Below are 21,467 nucleotides of genomic sequence, written 5' to 3'. Positions count from 1 at the left end.
TAAATTAAGAAACATTTACTAGACAAGTAAAAATTATTGTCTTGTTTTGGGGGGAAAAATACTCAAAATTAAGTTAAGATTATATTACTTACCCCACTGGCAGATTATTTAGCTTATTTTAAGCAATTTAAGTTATTTTTACCAAAACAAGAAAATTACTTTTGCTTGTCTAGTAAATACTTCTTGTTTTAATGTTTAGATGTTTGGACTAGAAACAAGACAAAAATATAAGCAAGAAAAGCATTTTTTTGCAGTGCAATACTTCAGCACACAAGGTTTTAGAGAGCTCTTCGCTGTTCTCTCTACTGCGATATCCTCTTGTTATCTTTCCTGTCTCTTGTGGTGAAACCAATACGAGATTTTACATTCAACCATATAAAAAACTGAGTTGTGATAACCTGCTCTCTAAACAATATTGTGTCTCATAACATCATGGCAGGACTGTGGTAATGGCTTGAACCTGTGTCAGCTTAAACCTATTAGTCACACTTAATGGAACAGAAAGGAGATAAAATGGGGGAATCGTTTATTCATATCCTCTGTGGACTACATGGAAAAAAAATCCAACCTCTTTTTTTTATTTGATTTGACAATGTGATATTGCATTTAGAAAGCAGCCGACCCTTTCTGTTTTTAATATCCATCTGAAATCTGTGTTTGCGGTGCTGTGAAAGCATTTCTGCAAACATCCTGTGGATATTTGTTCTGGGTCACATTCTGTGACTTCAGCTATTGTGTCTACGTGGCGCGCTGTAAACTGTGAAGTCACTGGTGAATTGGCATGAATATACAATTCTGAATCTGTTAAAGCTGTGTCATAACATTTCTACTTTATCTAGACAACTTTAAATATTTGCTTGGCTATTTTGTGCATTTTTTATTGTTATAGTAACAAACCGATTTGACTTTTTAAAAGCATTTATTACATCAGCAGGCTTCCAAAATGCATACAAAGTTTTCATTTTTTAGTTGAAAATAGTGTCATGTATAAACTCCCCTAAAGCCAAAGCATTAATTTCAACATATTTTCACAGGTATCTTAAAGGGTTAGTCCACCCAAAAATGAAATTGATGTCATTAATGACTCACCCTAATGTCGCTCCACACCCGTAAGACCTGCGTTCATCTTCAGAACACAGTTTAAGATATTTTATATTTAGTCCGAGAGCGTATCCAAGTGTATGCACACTTTACTGTCCATGTCCAGAAAGGGAATAAAAATATCATCAAAGTAGTCCATATGTGACATCAGTGGGTTAATTAGAATCTCTTGAAGCATCAAAAATACATTTTGGTCCAAAAATAACAAAAAACTATGACTTTATTCAGCATTGTCTTCTCTAAATAAAGATTTGAACGGTTATGAATCAGCGGATTGATTCATGATTCGGATCGCGTGCCAAACTACCAAACTGCTGATATCACGTGACATTGGAGATCCGAATCTTTGATCGACTCACTGATTCATAACCGTTTGTATTTTTTTTTGAGGATTGAACACAAACAAGGAAGAGAAGACAATACTGAATAAAGTCATTTTGTTATTTTTGGACCATCAATTTCATTTTAAATTCATCAAATTAATTTTCATTTTGGCCATTCATTTACATGACAATAGTGTTTCGGAGGCATTTTTTATGTTTTTGAAAACGATACCGCTATCGCCTCCATGTAAACTACAAAAACGTGAATTTGTGAAAGCGGTGATGTGTTCAGGGTGTGCAGTGGTTCTTTACAAAATGATATCACCAACGAATGGTCTGGCATGAATAATACAGGTTTTTTAGTTATTTTTTGCAGAACCGTATCTATAGCACAAATTGTATTTATCATGCAATTTATGTGGGACAATTTGTTCTTGCATGCATATGATATGCAGTTTTCACGTGCATATAATATGCACCACTAATCCTACCCAAAAGGTTTACAGTGCATATCATATGCATGCAAAAACAAATGTTTGCGTATAAATTGCACGATAAATACAATTCCGTGCTAAAGATAGCATATAACTGCAAAAACACTTTCTTGAGATTGTGTCAGATCGTTTGACAATGCTGCTGTCTGTGTGCAATTTTTTTTTTTTAAACACGCAAGGAAAAACATTTATTTGATCAAGAATTCTATACAGGCAAATTTTGTCAATTATTATTACAATTTTAAATAAATTGTTTACTATTTTAATTACTATTAAATTTGTATTTATTCCTGTAAAGGCAAAGCTCATTTTCAGCATCATAACTCCAGTCTTCAGTGTCATGACCACCATTCAGAAATCATTTTAATGTGCTGATTTGTTGCTCAGTATGTATTTCTTTTTATTATCACAGTTGTTTTGCTTAATGTTTTTGTAGAAACAGGGATAATTCTTTCAGGATTCCTTAATAAACAGAAAAAAAAATTAGCAGATCAGCTCTTCATGCAGATACATTAAAGGAACCATTATGCCGTTTGTTTTTCCTGTAGTTCACATATTCAACAGCACTTAAGGAACATTAAATGTGATGTAAGTTATATTGAGCATTCATCTTCTGGCTGCATGTGAGCAGCTCTATGCCTGCTACTGCTGATGGCTCTGGATAGAATAAAGAGTCTTTGCAGCACATGCCATACATAATATGACTCAAAGTGTTCAGGGTCAACGAAAGGACACTCATTTGTCCATTTTTATTTAAATTACATTAAAATGCAAGACAATGACTTATGGTTATTTCTATGATTAATCCTTTTAAACACTGTAAATGTCAACGTTTTTATAAGTCATAAGATTCAACTCATGTAGTTTAAGTTGAAATGACTTAAACATTCAAGCTGATTGTACTTTAAGTAAATTTCAGGCAGCAACTGTTTTTTTTACACTGTATTGTATCTTTTAATATATCATATATTCATACACTATATTGCCAAATGTATAGGGACATCAAGAAAAGAGCATAGCGAGTTTTATGGAATGGGTTTCCATGGCCGAACAGCTGCATTCAAGCCTTACTTCACTAAGTGCAATGCAAAGTGTCAGATGCAGTTGTGTAAAGCACGCCACCACTGGACTCTAGATCAGTGGAGACGTGTTCTCTGGAGTGATGAATCACACTTCTCTGTCTAGCAATCCAATGGATGAGTCTGGGATTGGTGGTTGCCAGGAGAATGGTACTTGCCTGACTGCATTGTGCCAAATGTAAAGTTTGGTGGAGGAGGGATTATGGTGTGGGGTTGGGATTGAGTTTTGCCCCTTAATTCCATTTAAATTAACTCTTAATGCTTTAACATACCAAGACTTTTTGGACAATTTCATGCTCCCAACTCTGTGGGAACAGTTTGGTGATGGCCTCTTTCTGTTCCAACATGACTGTGCGCCAGTGAACAAAGCAAAGACCATAAAGACATGGATGAGCAAGTTTGGTGTGGAGGAACTTGACTGGCCTGCAGAGAGTCCTGACCTCAACCTGACTGAACACCTTTGGGATGAATTAGAACGGAGAATGTGAGCAAGGCCTTCTCGTCCAACATCAGTGCCTGCTAATACACTTAGTAAAAAAAAGTCCATAAACACACTCCTACACCTTGTGGAAAGTATTTGCAGAAGAGTTGAAGCTGTTGTAGCTGCAAAGGGTGGGCCAACTCCATATTAAACCTTTCAGATTAAGAAAGGGATGTTATTAAAGTTATTGTGTATTTAGAGGCAGGTGTCCAAAAACTTTAGCCAATATATGTATGTTATATACTCATATTAGTATGCTCTACAGACATCTCTGCTCTGAAAATGTACATGTCCTCTGCAGTTACTTCTTTTTGACATGGGGAAAGTCTGGCATCCGGTGTAATATTAAATGCCGCATGAGTTTTGCATAAAGGCCTTTGGTGGAAAGGTTTTTTTTTTTTTTTTTTTTTTTTTTTTTGCTCTTTCTGTTTCTATAGTGTTAAAACCACAATGTTTAGCTGCTTGCAGAATGTAATACCAAGAGGCCAGAGCTGATTCTTAGAAAAGATATGTTTGACATGATTAGCACCCTCTCCTGATCTGATCTAAACGTATAAATATTGACAAAGTGCATGTATTGATCTCGCTCATATATAGGGCTCCTTCTTCTGCTCCTTTACTCTCCTGGCAATATTATTTTACTCTGATTTACTTTTAACAAATATTTTTATTACAGACTGGCTTATTGTTACTATTAAAAGCTGATTATTACTTGCAATTGTACATATTTTTAATCATTATTAAGTGTATTCTTTATTTTTATTCAACACTCCAAGTTTAATAGTATTACACTTTTCACAATACATATTGTTTTATCACAGTAAAGGCACGTTTCAGTGTTACAAATCAGAGCAGGCCTTTCCTGTTATCAGCCAGAAATGAGTGTATTCAGTGGCATTAATATGCTGCTATAAGGTAGTTATGTGGTCCATGATGTTTTGAATACTGTTATTTTAATATTTATTTGTTGAAATTAATTGTGTACTTTATTTCCGCTCTAATTTTGAATGAGATGTATGAAGTAGAGGCAATGAATTGTTTGAAGGACCAGTAGATGGCAGTGTTGTCTTACTAATCACAGATTCAATTCGCGTATGGAAAGAGATGGAAAACATTTACCTCACTGCTTTTTTTCTTTTTCTTTTTTTTCTAATTTAATAACAAAAATGTCTTTAATCATTTTATTATCAGCATAATAATATGAGTGAAAATGTTGAAAATGTTAACTTATGTTTCATTTTTTCGATAGAAGCAATAAGTTGATCAATTGCTTTATCTTTTGTCCAAATAATGCTTTGAGGTCTTGGTATATTTTTACCTAAAGGCATAGTTCACCCAAAAATAAACATTAAATCTGTCGTCATTTACTCACTCATAAGTTGTTCCAAACCTGTTCTACTGAACACAACATAAGATATTTTAAAGAAGGTTGGTAACCAAACAGTTACCCACTGACTTCCACATTATTATTTTTTCCCATTTATGGAAGTCAATGAAGTTCTTCAACTGTTTGGTTACCGACCTTCTTTAAAATATCTTATGTTGTGTTCAACGAAAGAAAGAAACACATTCAGGTTTGGAACAACTTGAAGGAGAGCAAATGATTGAGCAAATGTTCTTGAGTTTATTGAGCAAATCCTTTAAACAAAGGTTATTATCAACATAATAATTTGAGTGCAGTTAATAAAATAACAGTATTTATCTTCAATGGAAGCAAGACTATAACCAAATGTAAACAGGTGATAAATTGATTTATCTGGTGTCCCAAATAATGGTTTGAGGTGTTTTTTTGTTTGTTTTTTGGTATATATATATTTTTTACCTATGCACTGTAAAAAAAAAAAAAAATGGGTTGGTTTTTGTTGGTTTAACTTTAAAAAGTAAGTAACCTGGTTGCCTTAAAATGTTGAGTTTATTGAAATTAAACATTTGAGTTGATACAATGAAGGAAATTTGTTTAATAAATAGAAACTCAAAATATTATTCTGAACTGATATTGTATCTGAACCACATAAAAAAATTGATAAATGATTATCAACTATTTGGCATGTTTCACTGCATCATCAGAAATAAAACACACACAATTACCCAATATGCTTACAAAATCTTTTAATAATATTTTAATAAAGGTTGTCGAATCTCAAAAAATGTAATTGTATTAACTCAACATTTTAATTTAAATGAACTCATAATTTTAAAGCAACCAGGTAACTTTTTTTCTAAAAAATTTTTACAGTGTGTGAACAAATTATATCACTATAAAAAATAAAAATAAAAAATTAAGTTGCTGCCTTACATTTTTAAGTACAATTAACTTGCTTGTTCAAGTCAATTCAAATTAAATTGCATTGAACTGACTTAAAAAAATGAGTTGAATCTTGTATAACCTATTAAAAAAAGTTGAAAATTTGAAAAATGCAGTTAAAGCAATGTAAATACGTATGTTGATACAACTTATAGATCAAACAATTTGTTACAATATTTCCAACATAATAATTTGAGACAAAAGTGTTTTTCTTAAATAAAATTCTTTATATTTTTAAGTTTATTTTGCTGACAATATATATACAGATATATAACAGATATATATATATATCTGTTGTCCACATTTTACCTCTCTTAACAAATTGTATTATCAACATTATCACAATAATTTGTGTAGAAAGCTGCTAATTGATAATCTGTTGTTGTTGTTGTTGTTGTTTTAAACAAATGCAATGTTAATATATGTTGAATAAGAACGACTTAAGTAAATAGTGTACATAGTTCATAAATGTATGCCTATTTGTTGTCCAAAAGAATGGTTTGAGATTTTTGGCACATTTTTACCTGTTACATATCACCCTTTATTATTATGTCATGAATTATGTTGTGCGGCTTGGGCCTTTAATTGTTTTACTGTACATTTAAAAAAGAAAAAGAAAAAAGTGTAGTCCCTACAGCTCTCTTATATGCCCTCTCCCACACTTCATTCTTAAATGCTCAGCGATGTCTTGAGTAGCCTGAAGCCTAGCACGTATATTTTATGTCCCTTGACATTCACACTTTTGCAGACTAAGTGCTTTGAGAGAGTCAGAGGTGGAAATAACAAGAGCAGCAGGGAGGCAGTTCAGGTCACTTCACAACAGACGTGTCGTTTCTGTTAAAGAAAATGTCACATAAGCCCTTAAACAAAAAAAGGAGGGAAAATAAACCCCCTCCGGGACGGAATAATATTTAAACAAAACCGCCGTCTTCACCTTTACACCATCTGGATGGGTCAGGAATGCTTCACATAGATGATATGAATATCTTGTCTTTCTTTGTCATTATAAATGCAGCATGTTTACAGTGTTTGAAACACAAGCCACTGTATTCATGACTCATGCATGTGAGCATCTATCTGATGGATCAACAGAATGATGCTTTTAAGAAAACACAGAGTCTGCAAAGAGCCGGAAAGTGTAGTGTCAATAAATGCCTGAATTTGTATAATGCAACCTTTTCAATTATTCACGTAAACAATGATATTACATTAGATTATATTCAACGGTATTGTCATTGCGCAAGTACAAATATAGAGTGCGAGCTGAGTCTGTGAAAAAATATGAGCATTGTTTCATGGTCTGTAAAATTACTCTTTTTTTACAGCATATTGCTTAAGGGACTTTTTCATGCGTTATTGTATGAGAGAAAGGAAATGAACCACGTCAGTGATGTATTTGTGAGAAAGTACACTTCCTGATGTGATTTGCAAAGGTGACATGCAAAAATAATATTGAAAAGGGAATTTTATAGGATAAATACTTAATATAAATACAAAATGTGTGCACAGTGGTTTTACGCTTCAGGTGCATTTGTCATTTATTTACAAAGGATAACAATAGGCTATGTTTCTTTGTAAAGCAAAAAAAAGGAACATAATCATTCCCAAAATAATAAGTTTGTAATTAAAAATAATGTGATTAGTCAATTAGATTTTAAAATGTAATAATTTATTCTAAAAGGTTTGATATAATAGTCAATTATTGTAGCCTACCTTTTGAAAAGTAAATTAGCATACAAATAAATAAATAAAGTATTTATTTATTTATTTATCAATTAGTTTATTAGGCATTAAATAATTATTAAATTAATATTAAATTAATAATTATTAAATTAATATTAAAATTATTAATATTATTATTATTATTATTATTATTATTATTGAGAATTTTGATTAAGAAAATAAAGAAAAGGCTTTTTTTCTCATTAATCATAACATTTTAGTTCCTTTTCCCCTTGCCTGGACAACACATTCAATTAGTCTCAAGACATTAATAGAATGTAACATAGTTTCAAGACATCTGTTTCCTGGAGCTTAGTAGTTTTGTTCCCCATAAGTGATAATCATCCAGCATATGCTCAGTAATGCAGTGTGACAGCAGACGGAAAACGCGTTTTGCCTCTCTCTTTGGAACCTCGCGGGCATCCGTAGCATCACTTCCGGAAGACGGCGGGAAAGATGGCAGACGAATCAAACAAGTCCGAGACGGTATTGAATATGAGTCATACGTCCAGAAATGAGGTAGGGACATCATTATTTTACCGCGTTTAAACAGTAGTCTGTATGTTTGACTGCGCAGGACAGTTTAAAGCGGGTTATGGATGTGTTTGGCTGGGTTTCACGAGGAAGGCCCGCACACATGGAGCAGATGGCGTTGCTTTATATTGTGTGAGGTCAGTTGTGTGTAGCATGGATATACCTGTAAGTTAAACACTAACATATACACGTATGTTGTTTCATACAGCTACACACCAAGCATTTATGAGTCTCTTGATTCTCTCTAAAGTGAAATTGTTTTCTAGATTAGTTAATAAAAAGGCAAGATTATAAACTATTAGACTGATATAACTAATAGATTATACGATTAGACATGTTTTTTGTTTTCTAGAGCAACACATAACGTTAGCCATCTTATATAGCAAGTCTAATTTCATAATAGATGATGGACATCTATTTGAGAACAAGCAGTTTACAAGTTAAAGCATGGAAGCTCGCGTCGAAATAATTGTTCTTTAAAATGTTGTCATTTTGAGAACCCATTTATGCATTGTTTTGTATTTATGCATGCATACGTAATTTCATTTTTCCCATTAATTTTGTACTTCTCCGTGCAGTTTCATTTACATATTGTGAGGGTTCACGTCTTTTCAAAGTTGGCCTGATTTGACGACAACTTGGTTGCATGAGAGTAATATAAGACATCGACTAAATTGTCCTTATTACGGTATGTGTTTAACAAACTACCGAATGCTAAACTGCGAAACTGTCAAAGTGTTTTATTGCTCTTTGCTTGTTTGTACACTTCTTTCAGGGCTCTTAAAAACATCAATAGCTAGGTAACGTTAGCCACAGTGAGACCATCTTATGTCACATCATGTTTGTTTTTACAACAGTAATGGTACAGTGCAAAAATGTAAGGTTAAGGTTTTTTATTAGTACAATTTAAAATTGATAACAACAAATGTAATTTCAGCATCATAACTACAGTCTTCAGTGTCACATGATACTTCAGAAATTACTCCAATATGATGATTTATTGCACAGGAAACAACTTATTTTTGTGAAAACATTTTTTTTTTTTTTTTTTGATGAATAGAAAATAATAAACTGCATTTATTTGATACAGAAATCTTTTGTCCGTATCAATGTCCTTACTGTCTCTCTTAAGCAATTTTTAAGCAAATTTTAAGTACTTGCTGAATAAAAATATGATTTTTTTCTTTAAAAAAACCCCCTCACTAACACCAAGGTGGTGTAGTTATTTATAATGAAAGAACATTTAGAATATTCATGTGGTAATGTCCAATCCAGCGAATTAAATACTTAAACTTGACCAATAAAATATGCTTTACATTTAATATTCAACAATATTATTAGACTGTACTGACGCTGTTGTATGAGAACTGAACTTTGCTGGACCATGACTTCATTTTTTGCTTCATTGATAAAGTGAATTAATTTAATAATTGCTAATCTTTACAATAAAACTGAATTAATACTAAACTGACTTTAACTGAACAACTGCCAAAATGCATAATTTTCACTGTAAAGCTGTTTTGTATTAATCTGTATAGTATAAAGCACTATTCAAATAAAAGTGACTTGACTACTTCACCTCATGTTCTTTCTGTATTTTTACCTAGATGTAAACAGAATGATGAGATTATTAATAAAGGATACTTAAATTACAATACTTTTATTTACAATACTTGGTTTCAACAGCTCTATTCCTATAGATTTCATTTACAAGCTCTTTATGAAGCATCAGTGGTGAATAGACTTTCAGTGGTGAATAGTTATGGGTGAATAGACTTTCAATTTAAGGTAGGGCTGGGCGATAAAACGATAAAGATAATTATCACGATATAAATTTCCTCGATAAAACGATAACAACAGGTCGATAAATTCTCGATATAATTCTTACGCGCTATGCGTAATGCTGTGCATGCGTATTGCAGACCGGGCGTCTGGGTGCTGCACGCGGTAATGTTTACAGTCTGTGGCTGACAGGCTTGGAGGATCGGAGATAAGTGGAGCGATAAAAATGAGCAATAGTGAAGAAAATGCAGCGCTCACGGCCAGCTCGGAGGACACAGATATCGTTGACAAGTTAGTTTGCTCAACTTCAGGTGGTTTGGAGATATTTTAGCGATCCCATCCGACATAAAACAGAGCGACGTGCGTGGACTGCTTATCATAGGTTCACGTTCACCACACAGAATTTAATTATTAAATTATCTTGTTTCTTCAAAGTCCTTCCATATAACATGCAGCCCAACACCACACACCGGCTTTACCTTGTTAGCTGTAGTGGGTGACTTATTTACAACAGGCTAACGTTACCAAACTATAATCACTAAAACATTGGACTTGTACATCGCTATCATAATTGTTTGTCTTTGGTGATGTATTAATGACTCCGCGTCGCCTGTATCAAAAGAGAAATAATGTCATCTGGTGTTTAAAATGAATAAAATAGACTAGACAGCCCTTACTGGAGATCCACAAATACTGAACTTTTCTCTCTCCCGACCAGCCCACTGTCAGTGAGGTGTGTTTGTGTATGTGTGTGTGTCGGTGAGATGCACGGTGGACCAATCCACTGTGAGGCAAGAGAAGGGGCCTCAAAATGTTTCTTAAAACGCTTTTTTTGACCGATTGCGTTCTTAGTGTTTTACTTAGACAATTAAATATATAAACGCTCAATATTGCATTATTTGTTCTGTTTCAGCTGCGAAAATCGTTCACAGCAGAACCGCAACGCGTCTCACAACAACGTGTGTAAATGAACGATTCATTGTTTGAATGAATCGTTTGAATGAACGACTCAATGACTCGCTCATTAAGACGGCCATCTGCTGCCACCTACTGGTGGTTTAATTTGATCTTTAAACATACTTTTCAACATGTCTTATTTGTCTATTCAAAACTACAAATCTCAAAACATTATTTAATGCTGTTGTAATTTTTCAGTGTAAATTATTTAATTTGATTGGTAATAGCCCTTATAGTGTTTTATTTTAATTAAATGTATTGATCAAAATTACAAATATAAAATGAAACATGAAGCTTAGCCTAAAGTTAATAAGATTAAGGGAAAATGCCCTTTATAAAAGGTGAAAATATCACAAATTTCAAATGATTCAATAAAAATAAAAACCACAAATATGCAGATTTAAATATGTTAAAGCTGATTGAACACTGGTGAGAATATTGCTTCGGAATAAATTATATTTACAACACACAAACACACAAACACACACACACACACACACACAAACACACACACACTTTTCCGGACAAGCTAATTTTTTACTTGGACAAGCTTGAACGATGTACTTATTCCAAGGACAAGCACATGAACATGCTTAATGTCAAGCCCTGTATAATGATATATTATTGATATATAGTGTTGAGTAAAAAAATGCTGACCACAGTTAAGATTTTAATAAATAAATCTATCTCAGTTTAAATAAATTGTTCACTTGTTTGGGAAGTGTTTGTCATGTTTTGACAATAAAGGATAGTTTAAAACTACAGCTAACTGTCTGTTTTCTACATATTTCACTCATGAGCAAAAATATGCCTTTAAACTTTAAAGAAATAAAGATTTTACATTTATCGTGATATTTATCGATATCGACTGATATGCTAAATTATATCGTGATAATTTTTTTGGGCCATATCGCCCAGCCCTAATTTAAGGACAGAAAAAATTGGGTAAACGCACCCTTTAAGAACGATTTTCTCCTCATCTTGACTTTTTAGGATTCATCCAGCTCTGTATTTTTAGTTTATTTTGTTTCTGTGCTGCTCTACCAACATGATATAAAGCAGGGGTGTCCAATCTTGCTCCTGGAGGAGCTCCTGCCCCAGTTAAACATGCATGAATCAGCAAATCAAGGTTTTTAGGATCTCTACTTTTTTCTGAGCTAAACTTTACAGGAAGGTGGCCCTTAGAGCTGCACGATTCTGGATCTGAAAAAAAGTCAATAGACTTTTTTGTTTCAAATAGAGACCAAGATTCTGAACGAAATCACATCATTTACTAGAGGTTCTGACAGAATGTTATTGTTGTAGTCTGTTTAATTAATCTGAATTATATATAAAAATAAACACTATTAGGCATCTGAAAAAGTATGGAATCTCTAGATTAGAAGATGTGTAGAAGCAGAAACAAGTGATATTATATTTAAGCAGACTCATCTGTATGTATATAGGGTTGGGCAAAAAAAAAAAAAATCTATTTTTCGATTAATGTTTTTTTTTTTAAATCGGGTCAATTCAGAATCGATTCTCAAAGGCCACGAATTGATTTTTTTCCATATTTATTTCCGCTAACATTGAACATAAGATTAAGGTAAATCTAATTATAGTCTTCTCCACTAGATGTCACCCTTTGATCTTACAAAGGAGCAAGAGGCACACATCATTTATCCATTCAGTGTTTAAGTGGCAGCTTCCGGTGCATTGTCGCCTTTTATAATGCTGAGGTGAAATGCTGTAGTAATACTAAAAATCTGCGGAACCATTTGATATAACACCACCCGGATGTTGCAACACTCCCACGGCCGAGCACACAACAGCTAAAAATAGATCACATAAACGCGAACGCTTGCATTAGGATCAAACTTGAGCAGGCACTTAAGCACATACGTTAGCCATTATAGACTAGCTTATATTATAAACAGATTTCCTCAAATTAAAGTTAGTCCACAGTAATCAATCAATCAATCAATCAACTTTATTTATATAGCGCTTTTACAATCACGATTGTGTCAAAGCAGCTTCACAGTGTCAAACAGGATAATATTGCGACAAAATTAGATTTGGCTGTACAGTCGTACTGGAGAAAACAGTGATGTTATCAGCTTATTTTAATTTATCATATAGCGACAATGTTGGCAGATCAGTATTATAGTTTATAGAATTAAATAAGACCTAATTCATACATTTTATTTGTATAATAAGTTGAATAACTTTAATCATAATTTTAGTGTCCCCAACTGAGCAAGCCAAGCCAAAGGCGACAGTGGCAAGGAACCAAAACTCCATCGGGGCATGATGGAGAAAAATAAACCTTGGGAGAAACCAGACTCAGTCGGGGTGCCAGTTCTCCTCTGGCCTATTAACACACCGTGTAAGATTATTATTCTGGCAACCTTACAGGTCAGAAATCATATTAGATCGGATTATTCTAAATTTTCAGGTTATCACGGAAGAGACAGATTTATTTAGGATGGGGCGTCAAATACACAAGAGTATGAATACATGAAAGATCGGAATTATTGCGCCGAAGACGGGTTTTGAGCATGTCGTGCCAGTGAGGCAAATTCGGAGGAGACACCATTTGACACGGCTCAGCAGACACTCCAGGATGCGTTGGTCATGTCCAGGCAGGTCCACCATCCGATCCGGACAGGGCCCAGATCCGGGATAAACCTCGGGATAAACAGAGAGACTAACATTAGCGTAGATGTCACTCTTTTTATGATGTAACGAGTACATCAGGTGTTATGGGAAGTGTTCCCGGTTCCGGCTGACCTAGTTAATGCAGCCTAACAATCAGTCAATTGAATTGAATAATGAAAGTTAAAAATGTTCTATGTGTATGCCATAGTAAAGAGATGTGTTTTTAGTCTAGATTTAAACTGACAGAGTGTGTCTGCTTCCCGAACAATGCTAGGAAGACTATTCCACAATTTAGGAGCTAAATAGGAAAAGGATCGACCGCCTGCAGTTGATTTAGATATTCTAGGTATTATCAACTGGCCAGAGTTTTGAGACCGCAATCGACGTGATGGAGTATAATGCGTTAAGAGCTCGCTTAAGTACCGGGGAGCTAAACTATTTAGTGCTTTGTAAGTAATAAGCAAGATTTTAAAATGTATGCGATGTTTAATAGGGAGCCAGTGCAGTGTTGACAGAACTGGACTAATATGATCATACTTCCTGGTTCTAGTAAGAACTCTAGCTGCTGCATTTTGGACTAGCTGGAGTTTGTTTATTAAGCGAGCAGGGCAACCACCCAGTAGAGCATTACAATAATCTAGCCTTGAGCTCATGAACGCATGTACTAACTGTTCAGCATTTTGCATTGAAAGCATGTGCCGTAATTTAGATATATTTTTAAGATGATAGAATGCGGTTTTACAGATGCTAGAAACGTGGCTTTCAAATGAAAGATTGGTATCAAAGAGCACACCCAGGTTCCTCACTGACGACGAGGGCTTGACAGAGCAGTCATCAAGTGTTAGACAGTATTCTCGGTTACTACTTGTGGAGCTTTTCTGTCCAATAATTAAAAATTCAGTTTTATCTGAATTAAGTTGCAGAAAATTACTATTCATCCAATTTTTTATATCAGCTATGCATTCTGTTAATCTTGTGAATTGGTAGGTTTCGTCAGGGCGTGAGGAAATATAGAGCTGAGTATCGTCAGCATAACAATGAAAACTAACGCCATGCTTCTTAATGATATCTCCCAGTGGTAGCATATACAGGGTGAAAAGCAACGGTCCTAACACTGAGCCTTGCGGTACCCCATACTGAACTTGTGATCGGTGTGACATCTCTTCATTTACTGCTACAAACTGATAACGGTCAGATAAGTATGATTTAAACCATGCCAAAGCAGTTCCACTAACGGCAACATAATTTTCGATTCTATTCAGAAGAATATTGTGATCGATAGTATCAAATGCAGCGCTAAGATCGAGTAACACTAATAGAGAGATACAACCACGATCAGATGATAAGAGTAAATCATTTGTAACTCTAATTAGAGCAGTCTCGGTACTATGATACGGTCTAAATCCTGACTGGAAATCCTCACATATACCATTTCTTTCTAAAAAAGAACATAATTGTGAAGACACGGCCTTTTCTAGTATTTTTGATAGAAACGGTAGATTCGAGATTGGCCTGTAATTGACTAATTCTTTAGGATCAAGTTGCGTTTTTTTAATAAGTGGTTTAATTAAAGCCAACTTAAAAGTTTTCGGTACATATCCTAATGTCAAAGATGAATTAATGATATTAAGCAGAGGATCTATGACCTCTGGAAGTATCTCTTTTAATAGCCTAGTCGGTATAGGGTCAAGCATACATGTTGTTGATTTTGATGATTTTACAAGTTTAGCCAATTCTTCTCCTCCTATAGCAGTGAATGAGTGTAATTTTTCCTCAGTGACCCTACAATGCTCTGTCTGAAGTGATACTGTAATAGACGGCTGCATGGTTATAATTTTATTCCTAATATTATCAATCTTACTAGTAAAGAAGTTCATAAAGTCATTACTGCTGTGTTGTTTACAAACATCAGAAGCTGAAGCTTTATTTTTTGATAATTTAGCCACTGTATCGAATAAATACTTAGGGTTGTGTTTGTTTTCTTCTAAAAGAGATGAGAAATAAGCAGATCTAGCAGTTTTTATGGCCTTTCTGTATGCAATCATGCTCTCTTTCCACAAATTGCGAAAAACCTCTAGTTTTGTTTTCTTCCAGCTGCGCTCCATTTTTCTGGCTGCTGTTTTAAGGGCCCGAGTGTGCTCGTTGTACCACGGCGTTGGATTATTTGCTTTAATCTTCTTTAAGCGCCGGGGAGCAACTATATCTAAAGTGCTAGTAAGGAGAGAGTCAATAGTTTCGGTTGCAGCATCAAGTTCATCTTGGCTATCTGTAATGCTGAGGAGATGGAACTGATGAGGAAGATTATGTACAAAGCAATCTTTAGTCGCAGCGGTTATCGTCCTGCCATATTTGAAGCGAGGGGATGGCTTTGCAGCCTTAGGTAAATTAAGTATACATGATATTAGGTAATGATCTGAGATGTCATCGCTCTGCTGCAGAATTTTAACAGTATCAACATTTATTCCATGTGACATTATTAGATCTAAAGTATGATTAAGGCGATGAGTGGGTCCCGATACGTGTTGTCTAACTCCAATAGAGTTTAGAATGTCTCTAAATGCCAATCCCAATGCATCTTTTTCATTGTCTACGTGGATATTAAAATCCCCAACAATTAGTACTTTATCTACAGCTAATACTAACTCCGATACAAAACCAGCAAATTCTCTGATAAAGTCTGTATTGTGCCCTGGTGGCCTGTATACAGTAGCCAACACAAATGTCAGACGGGATTTATCATTTACACTACACAGCGTTACATGAAGCACCAAAACTTCAAAGGAATTATATTTGAAACTAGACTTCTGAGTAATACTGAAAATATTATTATAAATTATAGCAACACCTACCCCTTTACCTTTCAGACGTGGCTCATGTTTATAACAATAATCTCGGGGGGTGCACTCATTTAAAGTAATGTAATCGTCAGGTTTTAGCCAGGTTTCTGTCAAACACAGCACATCTAAGTTATGATCTATAATCATATCATTGACAACAAGCGTTTTTGGCGAAAGGGATCGAATATTCAGCAACCCAAGCTTTATCAATTGTTCATCCGTATTATATCTGTTGTTTATTTGTTGGACATCAATTAAATTTTTACTGTTGAATGGTTTTGATGGTTTTTTGTATTTACTAATTCGGGGAACAGACACAGTCTCTATATGATAATATCTAGGTGAAAGAGTCTCTATGTGCTGGGATTTAGCAGTAGGGCTGTGCTATATTGAAGAAAAATTCAATATGCAAAATTTTGTTAAGTAATGCGACATCGATATGTGATTCGATATTGCAATTAGTGTGTAAAATCTATTTAAATTATATGTAAAAAAAATATTTAAAAACTGAGAATGAAACCATGTGTTTCACATTCTTTCTGGGAAAAGAGAGCATCGCTACATTTTCTGAAAGTGACCAGCAGTGTTGTAGAAAAAAATGCGTCAAATACTGTTCACGTTTCGGTGTGTGTCAAACAGCTCGAGACTGCAAACTATTGTTTTTCGCAAATTATTGCGTTTAATAACTCTTTTTAACGTCAAGCAAGTCACATAAGTAACAGTAATGTAGGGATGCACGGTATACCGGTACTGGAAAAATATCGGTATATATTTTATTTAAAACGGTACGATATCATGATTTTGCACATTTCGGTATATGCTGCTTTTCCGAAGTTCACCGCTAGATGGCAGCGCGCTTCCCAAACTGACCCGAAACAACCGGCAAATGTGACAACAACACAGACGATTAAAATGGATAAAGCAGTCGAATCTCACTCAAAATGCCCAAAACGAATTAATAAAGAGAGGAGTAGAAGTGAAATTTGTGATTACTTTGCTTATAAAACTGATAAAGAACCATCAAATTTGAGAAGTTAAAAGACTTACATTGCTCACCATATCTCCGTTTAAATGAGTGCATGTAGCTGCCAGCTGAGCTCTCCCTGCAAGCTGAGTGTGATCTCCCATCCCCTATGCGCCAGTTCAAAACATGGCGAAATGGCTCCATCTGCTGGCTGTAGTCTTTAGCCTTTGGGCAAACATTTTCAACTTTTCCAGAAATAAAATGCATAAATCTCTTGTCTCAGGGGGATATAAGGGGGGAAAGCACAATCATTTGAATATACTCTACTGATTTCACTGATACAAAGCCATATGCTAATCGCTGAAGTAACCCTTTAAGGAAACTTAATTTGTAATGTGCGAGCTCTAAGTTACAGGCTTGTGTGTGTTTCGTTGGTATGAGCTCGTATCTCATGTAACTGTTATTATGAAATGCTATAAAATCGCTTAAATGATTTCCGTTATCCATCCCGAGACAAACGTGAAATGTTGAATCGGATTATGCAGAATGCTTTAGTGTAGTGCGATGTCTTGAAACCAGAAGCAATTTGCTCATTTTGATAGTTTTGCTGCAAATATTTCCCACAAGAAAGTTTTCAAATGACTGATTTAATGTGATAAGCTTTGCTGATTAATTTACTAATAAACACTTGTGGTAATTTCCCACTTTATAAACTCAAAACTTGCATAATTGTACTCATTTGCGTGCAATATACCCGCTCAGACCATGTGGTATGGATTTAATATCGGTACTTCGGTATTAGATTGTGGTACCGTACCGAAGCCAGAATTGTGGTATTGAGCCATCCCTACAGTAATATGCCCAGTCTATTCTCTGCCCGTTGTGTGACCTAAAACTTACACTTTTCTAAATGTTGATTTAGCCTATTAAAATCATTCAGATATTGCGAGCCATTGCGATATGTACATTTGTGATAATTCGATAATTTCGATATATTGCACAGCTCTAGTCCACAGTCAACTTAAGTCAGCACGTTAAGGTATTGTTGTCAGTTACCACGGCAACTACTCGTGTCCAGGAATTAACCAAGGGGGTAATCTAGCGCTCGGAAAGCGTTCCACCCCTAGGGGCTGCCATTGCTAACCAAGCCATCACCTGCTGTTAGCATCCCATTGACTCCCATTCATTTTTGAGTCACTTTGACAGTGAATAACTTTACATCTGAGACGTTTAAAGACTCCATTTGTCCATTGTTTATTTCTAAAGAAACACGACAATGTATAAAAGGCTCCATTTCCTTGTATCTTACACTATCGCCCTGCAGAAGCTGTTTTTGTAAAAATAGGCTAACGATTGCGTCATAACCAACGCGAACCAACTCTGTCGCACAGTTGAGAAATTACCGTATAGACCTGAGGAGACGCTCGCAGGCAATCTTTTACTGTCTATGAGACAGTCGGGGGGACGTGGAGACATAAAGTCTGATAAAGTCAAGGGGGAAGAATGGGGAGAAGCCCATAGTGAGCCAAAAGCAATGGGAGAAAATATTTAAACAACGTGATTCAGCTTTCACTTTCCACATCTACTAGAAGACCTACAGCTGTCAGACAGGAGGCTCACGTCACATCTACGTCGTCAAGCTCAGTCTGAGCCTGCGCAGTTCGCTCAGCCATCAGGAAGTGAGTGCCCCTAGGTTGACTTCATTCTTTCGCCGTTGACATCAATGGGAACACTCGGTCCATTTCTTTTACTGTCTATGGAATTAACCATAGACTATAAAAAAGTGAACGCGTTTCTCGTGTATGAGAAGTAAATGCACACATGACAAGCAGCAAAATCGCCAGAGAAGCTTGTTGTGTACTGAAAACTGCTAAAAAAATAATCCAATATCCTTTGTTTTAGAATAAATTTACCAAAACATCCATAAAATACTTCTCAGATAATTTTTTTTAGAATAAAATTGCATCAAAATTGTAATTAACAATTGTATGGATTTATAATATTGGGTTCTGTTTTGATGTACCCAGGTGTACCTAAAATAAAAAGTTTAATATACAGGTTTGTGGCTCTTCTTTTTAATTATCCATGAAAACATCATTCTGATTCTGATCTGGATATAGTGTTTGACAAAAAAATAGATTTTTCTCAGCTTTTTCCTTGAAATGTTTTTATTTTTATGAAACTTAACTTGAATGTAGCTTTGATTTAAAAAAAATTGCATTAAGCTAGAATAAAACGGGTTGTTTAAAAGCAGAGGGTCGATTATTTCTAATGATTCGGAAGGCCATGACATTTGTGAAAATGATCAAAAACGCTTGCGGTTAAACTTAGGCTAGTTATTCAATGACACGTTTTTAGCTGTTACTTGTTGCCACCTGCTGGCTTGACGGTGTTATCAAAACAATCATTGTCAAATTTACTTTCAAATGGTGATCTGCTCTATTTTGATCTCTTCTGTAGACATCAGAGATTTTATCCGAACTATAAACTTTTATCCCAGTACTTTAGTGAAATGACTACGTAACAGGCATAATGTTACTGTGTTTGAAAAGACTTTGTTTGTTTCATCATACCTACACATGATAAATGCTTTCACTTGGTCAGCAGCAATACAGATCGGAATGGTCTGGTGTGATTTTGTCAGTGTTTGAATCAAGATTGCAATCTTTTAACGATTAATCATGCAGCTCTAGTGGCCCCCCAGGAGCAGGATTAGACACCCCTGGTATATCCATGATCCAGTTATTGATTATTTGCTAATGCTTTTATTTACTCCTGCAATAATATCAAGCTCATCATTGGCACTGAAGAGACTCCAGTCCAGCTTTTTTAGGAGGGGTTATGTAAAGTGCTGATATGGCTCTCGTTCCCCTCTTTCACTTATTATCCTTTTTTGTCCTCAGACAGGCACTGTGTTTCTGAATGATTTATTCCTTGTGCGCTCAGCATTCTCAGTGTATGTGCAACTCTGAAATACCAGCCTACCTGCTGAATGGCAGATCCATGTTTGAAAGACCAGTCTCCTATAAGCTTGCAGAAATCACTTTGTGTCACCCACTGCGTTCGGCCTGGGATTAGGCTCAGTGGGGACAGATAGGATGTCGAGAGCGGGATGGTTTTTTAAATTTATTTTTATATATAGAGGAAAGCAAGCTCATGGCTATTTTTTATGTGTCCCGCATCCTTCTGTGGCCGATGCAGGAACAGCATGGAGAGTTTCACATTATCAACACCCCAGAAAACGCACATCTGTTTTCTGCCCACAGCCCGTCCTGCTGAAACAGCAAATTGAATTTTGATTGAAACGCTGGCAGTGGCAGCTGTGAATGGCATATTCAGGGAAATCGAATTGAGAGCGCCATGCTTTACGGCTGCTGGGAGAGAATCAGGCCTTTGCTGCAGCTCCAGATGTTAATTCACTGATAGCTCATCTGCTGTCTGATCATTTCTCAATGCTTCTTGTAATTGAAATGTACCTCTCTCCTGCAGAATGCTGTATAACTGTCTGAAGTGTTTTGCATGACCTCCAATTCTGCAGTAAATGCTGTCATTTGATCTTGGTTATTTTGTAAAATAATACTTGTTTATGCATGATTTTTTTTTTAATGAAATATAATTAACATCTAAGTTATTATGGTCACAACTGGACAGTTCTTATAGGGATACCAAAAAAGAAAATTGTCATCATATACTCACCCTCATGTTGTTCTAAATCAGTATGCATTTCTTTCTTCTGTTAACACAAAATATATTTTGAACAACACTGAACTCATCGTATGAGAAAAAAAATGTTTTTTAAAATATCTGTTTATGTTTAACAGAAGAAAAGTTATAAAGGTTTGGATTGATCTCGTGGTGAGTAAATTGTGCCAAAAATTTTCATTTTTGATTGAAGTATCCCTTTAAATAATCTGTCTGTCTGTCTGTCTGTCTGTCTGTCTGTCTATCTATGATTTTTCCCCCCAATATATTTAAAAAATATACATATTTAAAATTAGGTTTTAATAATGTTAGGGGTCTTTGTAAAAAAAATTTCATATTTCTTTTTAGCTTTTCATTTATTTATTATGTTTCAGTTTTTTCTAATTTTAGCAACATTTCTAATATCGGTTGTCTCAGAGTTAAGTTTTCTATCTAATAATAAAATGTTTTTGTCAGCTTTGTTCAATTCATAAAAACTTTCATTAATCACAATCATGAAGAATATATATATTTTTTTGGTTTATAAAATATTTTTTATAACATTTTATT

The 21,467-nt window shown here is 34.8% G+C and overlaps 1 protein-coding gene across 2 annotated transcripts in view; it reads left to right on the top strand.

Annotated features, from left to right (window-relative positions):
• cwc22 (CWC22 spliceosome associated protein homolog) overlaps positions 1-21,467 on the top strand; it is a 189,781-nt gene that overhangs the window by 116,995 nt on the left and 51,319 nt on the right. The window contains exon 1 of one of the 2 annotated variants that reach the window (XM_067444426.1): positions 7,884-8,024. The exons of the other annotated variant lie outside the window; for it this stretch is intronic. Within the exon in view, the coding sequence (XP_067300527.1) occupies positions 7,962-8,024 (63 nt within the window). The 5' untranslated portion in view covers positions 7,884-7,961. Of the gene's footprint in view, positions 1-7,883; positions 8,025-21,467 lie in introns of those variants that run through there. 2 annotated transcript variants of the gene reach the window in all.

Source organism: Pseudorasbora parva, chromosome 5, assembly GCF_024679245.1.
Source record: "Pseudorasbora parva isolate DD20220531a chromosome 5, ASM2467924v1, whole genome shotgun sequence".
NCBI classification, from domain to species: domain Eukaryota; kingdom Metazoa; phylum Chordata; class Actinopteri; order Cypriniformes; family Gobionidae; genus Pseudorasbora; species Pseudorasbora parva.
Note: the sequence above shows the minus strand (reverse complement) of the source record. Positions and strands in the feature narration are given on the sequence as shown.